Source organism: Nicotiana tomentosiformis, chromosome 1 (genome assembly GCF_000390325.3).
Source record: "Nicotiana tomentosiformis chromosome 1, ASM39032v3, whole genome shotgun sequence".
Taxonomy (NCBI): Eukaryota; Viridiplantae; Streptophyta; class Magnoliopsida; order Solanales; family Solanaceae; genus Nicotiana; species Nicotiana tomentosiformis.
The window spans coordinates 5224312-5240334 of NC_090812.1; the positions used below are offsets into that span (position 1 = coordinate 5224312).

At 41.6% G+C, this 16023-nt stretch overlaps 1 protein-coding gene and 1 long non-coding RNA gene across 4 annotated transcripts; both read right to left on the minus strand.

Moving 5' to 3' along the window:
• Positions 1-7625: 7625 nt before the first annotated feature.
• Positions 7626-8132, minus strand: LOC138896761 (uncharacterized). Its single transcript, XM_070182053.1, has one exon. The coding sequence runs from the start codon at positions 8130-8132 to the stop codon at positions 7626-7628; it is 507 nt and encodes a 168-aa protein (XP_070038154.1).
• Positions 8133-11630: 3498 nt separating this feature from the next.
• On the minus strand, positions 11631-15882 carry LOC104085896 (uncharacterized). 3 transcript variants are annotated; one of them, XR_683977.4, is made up of 4 exons: positions 15743-15882; positions 13772-14536; positions 12844-12951; positions 11631-12135 (listed from the first exon to the last, which is right to left on the minus strand). It is a non-coding gene; the product is annotated as an uncharacterized lncRNA (long non-coding RNA). The 3 variants fall into 3 exon arrangements; XR_683975.4 differs by lacking the exon at positions 12844-12951; XR_011408232.1 differs by lacking the exon at positions 12844-12951 and having other exon boundaries at positions 13772-13877; positions 15743-15855.
• Positions 15883-16023: the final 141 nt, after the last annotated feature.

Here is a 16023-nt window from a genome sequence, read left to right on the forward strand (position 1 = left end):
ATTTGTAAGGGGATACACTGACTGAGAAATAATACTACGCTACTCTTTACTCGCTTACATTTTTGCTATTGTTCTTATTGCTCATAACATTTGACATCGAGCTAGTCCTAATCGAGGTCGACATACTGCTATAATACTGGTCTGATTTATCTTTACAGTTCAATTCATTAATTTAATTCATCATTTATCAATTGACATTGAATCAGATCACGTATCCTTAAAACCACATTATAAGTTTAATTGTTACTCGTATTTTCGAGGTAAACAGTTTGGCGCCCACCGTGGGGCTAAGAATAATAGTGATTGTTTAGTGCTAATTTCGGTAAAACACACTATTTTACACTTGTTCTTGTCAAGAATTTTTATTTTCAGGTTAAATCATGTCAAACTCACAAAACACATCTACACATGGCGATAATGGCCTCGGACTTCACGGGGAAAACGAGAATGTTATTGCTCCAGGAATCGAGGTGCCACAGGCTGACCTCGGAGGAGCACCGCCCGTCAACCCGGTTGATGTTAATTCTCATGTGGCTCTGAACGCGAATTTGGGCGCAGACCCCGAAGGAAGTATACGCAGAGAGGGTCGAACTGACGGTCGAGGTGTACAGGGCAGAGGAGACGAAGGAGTCGGTCTCCAAGTAATATTTGAAATGCTTCAAGCTCAACAAAACGCCATTGCTCAGTTGCAGAATCAGCACAGAGCACCGAGTAGGGTCAAACAAGAGGTCACTCGCCGTACCGAGCAAGTGCCTGAAAGATCGGGTGATAACACCTTGACCACTGATCCTGCTATAATGAGGATGCTCGAGGAGCTCACTAAGAGAATAGAATCTGGAGAGAAGAAAATCGAGGCCAATGACAAGAAGGTGGAAACCTACAACTTCCGAGTTGACCAGATACCGGGGGCACCACCAATCTTAAAAGGAATGGATTCAAAAAAGTTTGTACAAAAATCACCCTCCGAGTGCGATTCCGAAGCCCATTCCGAAGACGTTCCGTATGCCCGATATACCTAAATACAACGGGACTTCTGACCCAAATAAGCACGTTATTTCTTACACGTGCGCCATAAAAGGAAATGATTTGGAGGATGACGAAATCGAGTCTGTATTGCTGAAGAAGTTCGGGGAGACCCTGTCGAAGGGAGCTATGATTAGGTATCACAACTTGCCACCAAATTCTATCGATTCGTTCGCCATGTTGGCAGATTCATTTGTAAAGGCACACGCTTGGGCCATAAAGGTTACAATAAGAAAATCTGATTTCTTCAAAGTGAAGCAGAGGGACAACGAGATGCTAAGGGAGTTCGTATCTCGATTCCAAATGGAACGCATGGAGTTACCACTAGTCACTGATGATTGGGTTGTTTAGGCTTTCACCCAAGGATTAAATGAACGGAGTTCGATAGCATCACGCCATTTGAAATAGAATTTGATCGAGTACCCAGTTGTGACTTGGGCAGATATTCACAACCGATATCAATCAAAGATTAGGGTCGAGGACGACCAATTGGGAGCCCCCTCGGGTTCAGTACATCTAAACCGATCGACAGGTAAAAATAAGAGAGATGTTGATAGAGAATCAAGGCCGAATAAAGATCGGTACCAGCCATATGTTACAGATCGGAGGAATAACGGTCCGGGACGCAATTCTACCCGAAATGATCGAAGGAGTGACCGAACGCAAAATTCTCGGGGACTTATGAGTAAAACCGGCTTCGACAAATACGCAGATCCCACAGAAACACCTCGACTATCAGAGTACAATTTCAGCGTCGATGCATCGGGGATTGTATCGGCTATCGGAAGAATCAAAGATACTAGGTGGCCCAGACCAATACAGACCGATCCTTCTCAAAGGAACCCAAATTTAATGTGTAAGTATCATGGCACACATGGCTATAGGACCGAAGACTGCAGGCAGCTGAGGGAGGAGGTAGCTCGATTATTCAACGAAGGCCATCTTCGAGAGTTCCTCAATGATCGAGCCAAAAATCACTTCAGAGAAAGAGACGCCAACAGAGAGAACGAGCAAGAAGAACCTCAGCATGTTATTCACATGATCGTAGGCGGGGTCGACATCTCACAAGGACCTATATTCAAACGCACTAAGGTGTCTATCACCAGAGAGAAACGGACTCGAGACTATGTGCCCGATGGCACTTTATCATTCAATGACGAAGAAGCAGAAGGCATTTCTCAGCCACACAACGAGGCCCTGGTAATTGCCATTTTATTAAATAAAGTTCAAGTTAAGCGTGTTTTATTGGATTCAGGTAGCTCGACGAACATCATCAGATTGAGGGTCGTAGAGCAGCTCGGCCTGCAGGACTAAATTGTACCTCCATCTCGAGTCCTAAACGGCTTCAACATGGCTAGTAAAACAACGAAGGGGGAGATAATCCTACCAGTAAATGTGGCTGGAACTATCCAAGATACGAAATTCCATGTCATCGAAGGCGACATGAGATATAATGCACTATTCGGAAGGCCTTGGATCCACAATATGAGGGCAGTGCCATCGATCCTTCACCAAATGATAAAGTTCCCGATGACGGATGGTGTGAAAACAGTTTACGGGGAACAACACGCCGTAAAGGAAATGTTTGCGGTCGATGAGGTGACTTCTATATCAACACCTTCGACTTCAGAAAAATAGAGCGCCAAAGATAAGCAGACGGCCAAATAGCAATCAACGTCCCCGGCCCCGACCGAATCGAATAAACAGGTACCGGAAGGAGAAGAAGAAGAGGATTTTCTAACTCCTCGAACTTTTGTTGTTCCCAAAGAATCAGATGCAACCAAGTCAACAGTCGAGGAGCTGGAACATGTGATATTAATCGAGTATCTGCTTGAACGAAAGGTATACCTGGGAACGGGGGTTGACCCCCGAACTCAGGAAAAAACTCATTCAATTTCTTATTGATAACATGGATTGCTTTGCGTGGTCCCATTTAGACATGACAGGAATCCCACCAGAGATAACAACTCATCAGCTGAGCCTGGATCCCAAGTTCAGACCGATAAAGAAAAAGAGAAGGCCCCAGTTCGAGGTAAAGCATGCCTTCATAAAGGACGAGGTAACCAAACTTCTCAAAATAGGGTCCATTCGGGAGGTAAAATATCCCGAATGGTTAGCTAACGTAGTTGTTGTCCCCCAAAAGGGGAACAAACTTAGAATGCGTGTAGACTATAAGGACTTAAATAAAGCATGTCTGAATGACTCTTTTCTATTGCCTAACATCGATCGCATGATTGGTGCCACAACCGGCCACGAGATTCTTACCTTTCTCGCCGCCTATTCTAGGTACAATCAGATCCAGATGAACCCAGAAGATCAAGAAAAGACTTCTTTTATCACTAAGTCTGGGACCTATTGTTATAATTTAATGCCCTTCGGGCTAAAAAATGTGGGAGCTACATATCAACGCATAGTTAACAATATGTTCGATAACAAATAGGTCAATCAATGGAAGTTTACATTGACGATATGTTAGTTAAGTCTCTGCGCGCAGAGGACCATTTGGCTCATTTGCAGGAAACATTCGAAATCGTGAGGAAATATAACATGAAGCTCAACCCCGAGAAATATGTTTTCGGGGTCAGTTCGGGCAAATTCCCCGGCTTCATGGTGTCAAAATCAGGGAATCGAGACCAACCCCGATAAGATTAAGGCCATCGAAGACATCACCGTCATGGACAGTGTAAAAGTTGTACAAAGATTGACCGGACGGATAGCTGCCTTGGCTCTCTTTATTTCGAGGTCATCGGATCGGAGCCACAGGTTCTTCTCCTTACTCAAAAAGAAAAATGACTTTGCATGGACTCCAGAATGTCCACAGGCATTGGAGGAATTGAAACGATACTTATCGAGTCCACCTCTTCTCCATACTCCGAAGGTAGATGAGAAGCTTTACTTGTACTTAGCGGTGTCCAAGATAGCGGTAAGTGGTGTTCTGGTTCGAGAAGAGAAAGGTATGCTATTTCCTGTTTATTACGTAAGTCGAACCTTAGGAGATGCTGAAACTAGATATCCACACTTAGAGAAATTGGCACTTGTATTAGTAATGACATCTAGAAAATTAAAGCCTTATTTCCAGTAACACCCCATATGCGTGATAACCATTTATCCACTCCGAAATGTTTTGCACAAGCTCGAATTATCAGGTCGATTGGCCAAATGGGTTGTTGAACTTAGCGGGTACGATATCGAATATCAACCCCGAACGACCATCAAGTCTCAAATTTTGGCGGACTTCGTGGCCGATTTTACGCCAACCCTCGTACCTGAAGTAGAAAAGGAACTTCTACTAAAATCAGATACATCATCGGGGGTATGGACACTCTTCATGGACGGTGCCTTGAATATGAAAGGGTCATGGCTCGGTATTGTTTTGAAACCGCCCACGGACAGTATTATTAGACAATCTATTAAAACTACCAAATTGACTAAGAACGAGGCCGAGTATGAGGCCATGATTGCAGGTCTCGAGCTAGCTAAAAGCTTGGGAGCGAAGGTCGTCGAAACTAAATGCGACTCTCTACTGGTAGTGAACCAGGTAAACAGAACCTTCGAAGTTCGAGAGGACAGGATGCTAAGGTACTTAGAAAAATTGCAGGTAACCTTGCACCGTTTTAAAGAGTGGACTTTATAACATATACCTCAAGAACAAAACATCGAGGCCGATGCACTTGCCAACTTGGGATCATCGGTCGACGAAGATGAGATCAGCTCGGGGACTGTCGTCCAGCTCACGAGGTCTGTGATTGAGGAAGGGCATGCAGAAATAAATTCTACCAGCTTAACCTAGGATTGGAGAAATAAATATATCGAGTACTTAAAGAATGGAAAGCTTCCATCGGATCACAAAGAATTAAGGGCCTTACGAACTAAAGCTGCTCGTTTCACATTAGACGAAGACGAAACATTATACAGAATAATGTTCGATGGTCCATTGGCAGTGTGCTTGGGACCGGGAGATACTGACTATGTTCTGCGAGAAATCCACGAAGGCACTTGTGGGAACCATTCTGGTGCCGAGTCACTGGTTCGAAAATTCATCAGAGCAGGATATTACTGGGATAGCATGGAAAAGGACTCTAAGGAGTTCGTTCGAAGATGCGATAAATGTCAAAGGTTTGCACCGATGATCCACCAGCCCGGCGAACAACTTCACTCGTTCCTATCCCCATGGCCATTTATGAAATGGGAAATGGACATCGTCCGCCCTCTGTCATCGACCCCAGGTAAAGCTAAGTTTACTTTATTTATGACTGACTACTTCTCTAAATGGGTCGAAGCACAAGCCTTCGAAAAAGTTAGGGAAAAAGAAGTGATAGACTTCATATGGGATCACATCGCATGCCAATTTGGGATACCCGCAGAAATAGTATGTGACAATGGCTAATAGTTCATCGGCAGCAAGATAACGAAGTTCCTCGAGGATCATAAAATAAAGAGGATAATATTGACACCGTATCACCCTAGTGGGAACGAACAGGCTGAATCAACAAACAAGACTATCATCCAAAACTTGAAGAAAAGGCTAAACGAAGCCAAAGGGAAGTGGAGGGAAATATTGCCTGAAATCCTATGGGCATAAAGCTGCACTTGTTCGAATGGCAGCACAAAAGCAACAAATTGAAAGGTACTACAGCAGAAGGACCAACCTTCGACATTTCAGAGTCGGGGACTTAGTCCTAAAGAAAGTCACCATTAACACTCGAGATCCTAATGAAGGGAAACTCGGCCCTAATTGTGAAGGACCCTACCAAATCTTCGACATAGTCGGAAAAGAGTCTTACAAACTCGGAACGATGAGCGGCGAACCATTGCCAAATAACTGGAACATATAACTTCTCAAGCGATACTACTGCTAAGGTATGACTTTCTCTTTTCTTTCGTTTATATATTTAGAACTAACTCATTGCAGGAGTTCGACCTAACACATCGAGACCTCAGGTTTTAAAGTACGCGTTGCACTCTCTTTCCCATAGATAAGTTTTTATCCCAAATGGGTTTTTCCGACAAGGTTTTTAACGAGGCAACAACTATGTGCTACCTGAGGATAATTCAACATTATCCAAGGCTTCTTTGCAATCAACTTCGAATACTGGGGGGCATCACCCTCAGAAGATATGTGTTCAGGAAATGTACCTCGTGTCAATGGGTCTCGACAGGAAAAATTTGTAATGGGCCAAACGGTCGAATGAACCGTGTCCATATAGATTAGCCGAGCCCTGCCAACAAGACATGTATGCATGTATAAATTATTCAAAGAAGCATTCTTTTTTCTCGAACATCTCATGTTTCGAAGCAAATTCTCTACTATACAAATCGCATACTTATGATTCTTATCTATTATGCAAAACTAACACTTGTGAAAAATGGCTCAAGAGCCAAGCACAAATATACTTCGAACGCTTGGGGACTGCATACTCGAGTTACCAAAATTCGAAGTCACAAGACCTCAAAGATGCGCCCCTCGATATATAGGCCGAGGCCACCATACTCGGGGACTAACATTTCTAACAAGTTCGAAATGTTATCGGGAAGTAAGTCCAAGAGACATACCCAAAGGCTACGATCACATTAAAGGCTACAGCCATATTAAAGGCTACGACCAAAATAACGCGGCTCGGAGACGTCCGAATTCCGCAATAAACAAAAGGCCTTCAAATACTTTAAAAAACCGGTTAAATAGGCTACCCTCGGTAAAGCAATTAAAAAAGGGATTCGATAAATCAGCCCTCGAATAAATAAAAGGCTTCGATAATATCAGCCTTCGAAAAACTCCAAGGGGTATCAAATTATCTTAACACAAACATGTTGAGACACAAAGAAAAATGGGGTTCGATCATCAAACCCACAAAAAACCCTACGTATATAAAAAACACATGCTAAGGCATAAAGAAATTTTCACTAAGTCTATTAGCCGAAAAAGGAAAAATAATAGCCATTTTTTAGGCCAAATCGGCCCAATCTAAAGAGCCTAAGGGCCAACACAATTTGAATTCGAGACCTTGTTCTCACTCGATTCGGACCCAAGGGTTCCGCTACCCCGAGCTCGAATAGAGTCAATTATAGCTCGAAGTTTCACCGAAAAACCCTAAGGAGTATACTACTATAAACTCAAAACTTACCCATCATTTAATGGAAGCCTAAGGGTTTGCTTTATCCTAAGTTCAAAATTCGTTCGAACTTGCCGATAAAAATGATACGGTCAAGTCACCCGAAATTAAGTCTCGAACGTATTCCCGAGCTCGGGGACTTACCCTCATCTAACTAAAAGGAAAACCTGAAGGCCCACTCCGAATTCGAACCAAGGTTCACTCGGTTACCCATCACTTGGTGAAAATCCAAGGGTTGTTTTATTTTAAGTTCGGAATTTGCTCTCTAAGATAATATAGCAATGACATCGATAAACCCATCCAAAGTCTCGACGTATTGTTAGCTCGAGGATTCGTTTTTAAAACCTAAGGGTTTCAGTTAAAATTTTCATAAGGCAAAGTGGAATCTACTACGAATCAGAGACAAACTAGAGAAGAGACTTGTTATTTACAGAAAATTCTTACAAGGGCCACACGGGGTCTTACACAAATAAGATACAAAAGAAGAAAATCCTAAAGGCCTAATCCATCCCCGGGAGCCACATCCTCGGGAGCCACATCTTCAAGAGCCACTTCTTCGGAGGCCTCATCCCCATCTCCTTCGCTCTCGGACCTGCTGACGGAGTCTTCATCATCAGAGAGTAAGGTTGCGGCCTCATCCTCCAAAGCTTTTGCATTCTCGATATCAGCTGAGAGGTCGAAACCACGAGTATGTACTTCCTCGAGAGCTTCTCTCTGAGATTGCCGCCCAACATGATCGAGAGCACATGACAATCTAATTTCGGCAGTAGCAGAGATCTCCTGTGCCCGAAGATTGGCAGCCTCGGCATCAGCTCGATAAGAGGCCACAAACGCCTCAGCCTCAGCCTTAGTCTTTGCAAGCTCGGAGGCCAACTTGGCCTCAACCTCCTCGATCCTCCGGGCCTGGGCCAGACTTTCCTCCTTCACACTCTGGAGTTGGCGCTCGGCTGAAGTCAATTGGGCCCGAAGTGCATCCTTCTCCGAGGCAAGATGCTCCATATGTTTTCTCTACCCAAGGTTTCGGCCTCCTTCACCTTTGCCTCCTCTCGAAGTTGTTCCACCAGCTCACACTCTTGTTGAACCTGCAAAACCAAAAAGTTAATTGCCAGAAATAAAGTTACCACATAACATGAGCTCAAGAAATTACATTACTCGTTCGATGAGTTCGGTCTGATCTCGATGAGCTCTTATGAGTTGAGCTCGGGGGGTCATAATCTCCTCTTCCTTTTGAACGTAGAGGAGTTTGAGGCCATCCCTCTCCTCCACGAGTCTCTTGAGCTCGGCCTCACATCGGGATAGCTCAGCCCGAAATTTGGTAGATGCTTCTCGGTGGAGCACCATGGCCTGTACACAAAGAAGAGAGTCAGGTTTGAAAAGATATGGAATAAACACAAGTGTAAATACGAAGAAAGGGAACTTACTTGTTTTAGGAACCGCTGAGCCTCGTCGAAAATAAATGAAGCATCCGGGTCAGGACCATCCTCGACCCCCGCAAAGCAGTCCCGGAATATATCGTTCCCTTCGTGGGCCGGCCCCACATCGGGAGTCTCCATGGGCCGAGCCTCTTGGAACTTCCCTTCGGAGAATGTGGGGCCAACCGGCGAATTGCCGATGTTGATTATCCCAAGAGGGTCACTTGGGATATTATTTTCCCTTTGAAGGGCCTCGGAGCTAGACCCTTCAAGCACACCCATCGGTTGTTCATCACGATGGGTGGCGTCCTCACCGCCCGATTGCTCGGGGACCTTGCTCGGATCTGCTGCCACGGTGCCTTCGATCCGAGATTGAGCCGCTTCGATAACCACCGGCTCCGCAGAGTCAGTGCTTCCTCTATTTCGAACTACCATCTGGCAGTCGTCATCTTCACCCTCTTCCTCCTTCTCTTGTAGCTGCTGAACTCCGTCGATACGAAGAGCAGGGGCTCGGCTTTTGACTTCCGAGCTTTATTTTTCTTTGTCTTGGGGGTATCGGAAGGAGGAGCCCTTCTCATCTTCCTCTCTTTATTTGGCTTCGATGCCTCCTCTTTCCCAGGCGGAGGCAGCCTCATAGCAATGTTTCCACCGAGACCTATACAAAAAGAAATCTAGTTAATAAATAAACTGTGAGGGAAGACTCGGCATGTAAGGCGAAAAAAAGCTCACCGTGGTTCTTGGCCTCCCACCGACCCCTGGCAAAGTTATGCCAATGACGTTCGACATAAGAAGAGGTTGAGGCCAGCTGTCGGACCCAGCCTTCGAGGTCCGGAATTGCACTGGGGAACCAGGGGGAAGCTGCACCATGAAAAGAGAACCAAACTCAGAATGGGACAAAAAAAGATAAAACGGATAAAACGATGAATGTCAGTAGAGAAGTTGCGCTTACGTTTTATGTTCCATTCCTCGGGGAATGGCATTTTCTCGACCGGAATTAGGTCGGAGGTCTTGATTCGGACGAACCGGCCCATCCATCCTTGGTCCTTGTCTTCGTCAATACTAAAAAATAGCGTCTTCGTGGCCCAATGCTAGAGCTTTATCAACCCACCTCGATAAAGGCGAGGGATGTATAACCTTATTAGATGGTCGAGGGTGAAAGTCATTCCATCGACCTTACTCGAGAAGAACCTGATCAAGTGGATGATTCGCCAAAAGGAAGGGAAGATCTGGCCAAGGGTCACTTGATACTGACGGCAGAAATCGAGAATGACCGGGTCTACGGGACCCAGTGTGAAAGGGTAGGTGTACATACTCAAGTACCCTTTCACGTAAATGGTGATATCCTCCTCAGGGGAAGGAACTACCACTTCCTTGTTTTCCCAGTTACAGTTCTTTTTTACCCGCTCGAGATCGCCTTCCGATATTGAGCAGATATATCGGGACATGGGCTCGCATCGGCCCGGAACTGAAGAGGGTCTGTCGACTTTGAAGTCAGAAGTTAGTTCGACTAGCCCCGGGACACACTCCTCGATACAAGGTTCCACCGACGTTTTATCACCGGCCGACCGGGAGGAGGAAGATGAAGCTTTTTCTTATCGCGGCACAGTCTTGGAAGTTTTCGCCATTTGATATGTATAGAAGGTCGAAGAAAGGTATGAGATTCCGGTTAAAACAACGGCGGCGTAATAGGCGACAACAGAAGGAAGATGAGAAGAGTTAGAAAGCTGAGGGATTTAATCAAAGCAAGAGTAAAGTTTGAATCAAGGAAGGGGGTGATATTTATAGGCCTGAGGCGACGGTTCGGTGACACTAATGGCCGACCAATGCCTGACATGCATTGATGATTTGGGGAACCGAACCGACGGTACGTTTCGGTCACATCCATCGCTTACGTCACGAAGACGACGTCATGATAGGGTGCAAAGGAATCGAGGCTCAAATCGTTTCTTATCATTTTATTCTAAGAAATGCGGGGACTATCTGTATACGGTAAAAATCGACTATGTCCGATTTTATGGGCTCGTGGGACCGCCTCGAGATTAAGCTTATGATGAAGCGAGCTCGAGCTCGAAGATACGAAGGCCGAAGGATCGAGATTGGGCACGACCAACGTCGAGCAACGGAATAACGAGATATCGACGAGCGACCATAAATCTCGGCGAGAATCTCGGAAGTGACGGAACCGCTAACGGCTATTAATATCAATCATGGATTTTATTTCCGAAATTAGAGTTATACCTTATTTAGGATTCATCTACTATATAAACAGGAACCCTGATCATTTGTAAGGGGATACACTGACTCAGAAATAATACTGCGCTACTCTTTTCTCGCTTACATTTTTGCTACTGTTCTTATTGCTCTTTACATTTGACCTCGAGCCAGTCCTAATCAAGGTCGACATACTGCTATAATACTGGTTTGATTTATCTTTACAGTTCAATTCATTTATTTAATTAATCATTTATCAATTGACATTGAATCAGATCACGTATCCTTAAAACCACATTACAATTTTAATTGTTACTCGTATTTTCGAGGTAAACAGAGCAATTTTTCTGAATATTTTTACGTGGATACATGTTTCGGACTTTCTTTCTAAGTCAAACTTCATTTTTCTATTTTTTAGATAATTTTGATAGAAACAAAGATTTACTTTCAAGCAATCAAATAAGCACTTCGAACTGTTCAATAAATTGGGAGAAATTCAAAAATAACTAGATTTACAAGTGGTCATTCAAAAATAGCCATAGTTTCAAAAGTAATTATTTAGCCACTTTTCATGCCGAAAAAATACTCAAGTATATTATACCGGAGTTCCAGCACAAGTATACTGGAACTCCAACATAAAGTACTGGAGTTCCAGCATAAATATACTAGACTTTCAGCATAATATACTGGAGTTCCAGTATAATATACCGGTCCGACATAATATGCTGGAAGTTCATACACAGGTGCTCCAATCTCCAGTATATTATACTGGAACTTTCCGCATGTTGGAGTTCCAACATAATATGCTGAAATTTCATACATAGGTTCACCGATTTCTAGTATATCATACATAGAATATTTTTTCAGAAAATACTTTTTAGAAATAAATTTTTGCATATATTTTTGCAATTTTAAAGAATATTTACATAAAAATCTTATTCTGAATCGAAAGTAATGGATTCAATTGAACCCGTTGGTAACACACTACATCCGCCCTGTATGGCATTGCCTTTTGATCGGACCCTTTGTCCGAATAAGAAGGTTATTCTCGGAACAAATTGGAGCTGAGGCAAATTCCTTAAGAAAGTCTGTGACTATTTGCCATTTTCTTTACACAGCCTGGTCCTCTTATCCGCTACTCTGTTGGTGGTTAACCAATTTCAAGCGTGTGCTTTCCAATATGTGATGTAGTTGTTATCCAGCTTCACAGGTGCGCTCTTTATTCCTGAAATACTGTGCAGGCTAAGTTAGTTCTTTTGTTCCGAATGTGTTGTAGGCACACCTCTTTTATCGTTCAATTATGTAAGCAATTTTACAAAAAAGTTTGCAATCAGCTTATCCTGAAAAGCCAGAGTAGTCACACGTATAACTGGGAGTACCTGCAAAGAGAAAAAGGAGCAAACATATTACAAACATAGGCACATGTTAGCTGAAAAATAACACTTGCTATATTAACTTTTTATCCAACTGTATATACACCAAAATACAAAGGTAAATATGGGAAAAATTCTATGAATCACTTATTTATGAGACATAATTAACAATTTAAGCCATCTGATAAAAAATTAAAGGCAAAACAATATACTTTGCAATAAAGTGTGCATCTCGAGGATGTACATCTATTAAACGACAAAGAGAACTAACTGAAGAAGATTCATAATAAGCACATATGGTCAAGCACTAAACATTCAAGCAGCCATAGAAGGAAAAGAAGAAGTGAGAACTCAGTAGAAGCGCTTACAACCCAAACCCGCAGAAACCAAAGTAAACCGAGAAAGACACAAGTTAAGTTGAGGCTTTGATCAGAGGACAAAGGATTAATAAAGCAGAAAGAGGAATTTTCTTAAACACCTAGTAAGAGAGCGGAGAAGGAAAACACAGAATTAAGAATAGGTGCAAACAAAATCTAGAGAACGAACAAGAATAACCGAATTAGTACCTAGCAGAAGCACACATAAGAGCAGAAAATGCAACCAAACTGTATGCCATGCTTGTCAAAGATAAGAGAAACAATACAAGAACCAAAAAAGGAAACATAAACTACAACTTTTTTACTATCTGCAAGAATATATGCAAAGAAAACTTACAAGCATGCTATGTTCTGCAGTTCTGAGTGCTCAAATTTTTAAGTTGTAGATTCTATACTCTCTCCCATATTAGCAGTATCGTTGTAATTATTTTGACAGTGTGATTTTCTGTAACAAGCTAGCAGAATAAACACTTAAGTATAATTTGTGGTGTCAGTTTAGGGTATCACAGGTATTACAGAATGTTTAGAAGAGGACATGATGTTGCACACTGCTAGATCTTTATAATAGATTGTGCAGCTGATTATTGCTGGAGGACTCAAAGATCACATTTTAAAATAGCTGGAACATGTCTTTTCAAAACGACGCCATGCAAAAGCTAAGTCCCGTTTACGTTATACAAAATAAGAAAGGTTACAAGATCTTTACACTTAATAAGAGGTGTTAGGTATCCATTTGAACCAAACTCATAAGACGAAATTGCTATAGCATGCTATGGCTAGAAAGGACAGCAATGTAAAATATTTAATTCACTGTTTCACCGGTAAAAATAACAAAGAACTACCAAAAATGACTATCATTAATTCCTTTTCAGCATAAAGTCACCTTTATCTGTATGATTAACGGATGCAAAACAAACCGTCACCTGTGTATATTAATCATTAGTAGCAGAATAACGGACTTTTTCAATTACAGGATTTACCTCTGTTGGATTGAATTGGACTGATGAGTTGTGCATGTTTACTATGTCCAGAATTGTGCAAGATGTGTCACACAAAAAAAGATTAGTCTTTAACAGGCTCAATCTATTATCCAAGTCGGAGATGGTTTAACGGAAAACAAATTATAAATGTCAAATCTACGAAAACAGAAAAAGGCACAAAGTGGATGCAAATAGTTTAAATATGCAATCAGATATCTTAGATCCGTTTAGGAACAGAAATGGAATGCAAATGATACAGTTGCACCATATGGTAGCAGAGAATACCTTCGTAATGGTAGGACCAAAAATATATAGCTCAGAATCAAACTCTTGCAAGCGCGCAACCTCTGTAGCATTCCCAGATAACAGATGCACTGGAAATTGGTTCAAGCTGCGCTTCAACACCACAATACCAGTAAATCCAGCTCATATAACACATGTGACGATAGAGTAAACAATAATACACCAAGAAATACAGCATCATCTACTCATTTATTTACTGTAATTTTGAAAGAATTTTAACTAAATTTGCTAGTTTGCCTCTGTAATAGATAAATAGAAGAATGTGGAAACTAAAAAGAAATAGATAAGTGGAAGAAAAGGGAGAGTATGAATTAGCAGAGAACAATTAGGCACCACAGGAATAAAGTTAATAACATAGTGCTGACAACATTACAGAGCCAAGAATACTAAAAGTTTGTCTGCTCAACTACTCAAGGATTACAGGCACCAAATCCCCTAAGCATTCACAATTATCAAGATAAAAATATGTATGTTTTTTTACCTTCAGAGGGTCAAAATACTAAGTAGAAAATAGTGACCAAAAACTTCCACAGAACCAACCGGCCAAAATCGTGATGTATTTCCTTCAGTAAGCAAAGTGTCCAATTGCAATGGTGTCAAATGATTTGAACAGCTTGGACATTTACATTAACACTTATTGTACTTTTTCATTTTATTTTTGTAAGTACACTCTATGCATCTTACTAATAGGAGTAGCAAGAGTACCTAGTCCTTCATATGGATGTTGTTGTGCTATAATGTGTATAACTGAAAGGAAAGAAACCGACACAATGAAAGAATTGGATAAGATTACCAAGTATAGACGATATCCTCAAATAAGGGTAACGATGGAATTGGAAAATTTTAGAAAGTCAATAAGTCATCCATGTACTAAATAGATTCTTCATAGTGCTTATATATGGATTTCATTGTGAAAACAATCATACTGTGTAGACATCTCAAGCTCTAAAAATGAAGCAAACAAACAAAAAAACGGATAGATAGCCTATGATATTTGTAGAACATTGGAGGAAAAGGATAATTTCAAATGGATGAACACTTAATCACAGAAGTTTGATTGTGGATTATTTAGTAACATCTAATAAACCCTCCTCCTTTATCGGGGTTTGGGACTGGTTGCGTTGTAGTATAACTGAAATACAGGCGGAGTTAAATTTTTGGTTATTTGGTTCTCCACGTAGAGTTCATAGGAATTATAACAAAGTTTTTGGTGGAATAAGGCTCAATATGGTAGAATTAACACTTAAGTACAATAAACCCTCACAGATATATTTTCATCCGAAATTGTCAATGAGATGTTTAAAAAAGGCATAAATTATATTTTTAATATCACAGAATACTCTATATCAATTAAAGATTCTATCTAGTACCCACCAAGTTAAGTTCTGTCACCGCACATAATTTATCTAAAATCAAAATTAGCCGCCCGCTCTCCTCCCAAGCGGAGCAAGAAATTAAATTGGCAAACAAATAATAAACATTTAGTAAAAAATCTGACTCATTAAAGAATTTCCTCAAACGCCTAAAGAGCAAAGACAACTCCGCATATTAAACTTTCTATGCAGCAAAGACCTAGCATCCCAAGAAGAGCGAGGGGAGAGAAGATCGCAGTCGCAAAGGGAGTTTGAAGATTGTTAAACTTTTCAGAAGTTGCTAGACTGATACACAAAGCGTTAAAATTGGATGTATCTCAGTGCTCCCCTCCTAACCATATTCTTCTAGGAAAAAACAATTTACCGCCAAGACTATAGAATTGAACCCAATTATTCCACAATCGAGAAACTAAACCCAACACAATAGTAGAAATCTAGAAAAAGGCCTAATTCATTCAAGAATTGCCTCAAACACCTAAAGAACAAAGGCGATGGAGACTTTGAACTCTCTGTGCAGCAAAGCCCTAGCATGCCATCAAAGATTAAATAGAGAAACAAAGATGAGAAGAAGAAAACTCACAAGAAACAATGATCCAAAGAGGAAAATTCGCGAAAGTGCAAAGATATGATCAGGGAATTTGCAACAGTGGAGCTTTTGAACTATTGCTAGATTAGTACAAAGAACAAAGCGCTTAATTTGTAAAGAACGCCGCTTCTGCCACGTTTCTCAAATTAAGGCAGAAGGACAATATTACCCTCGTAAAGACCAAGCAGACATGTCGTCCAGGTGCCTCCTAACTCCCCTTTATTAGATAGTAGAATTTAAACTTTTAATTACGTCATATTACTGAATTCAATTAA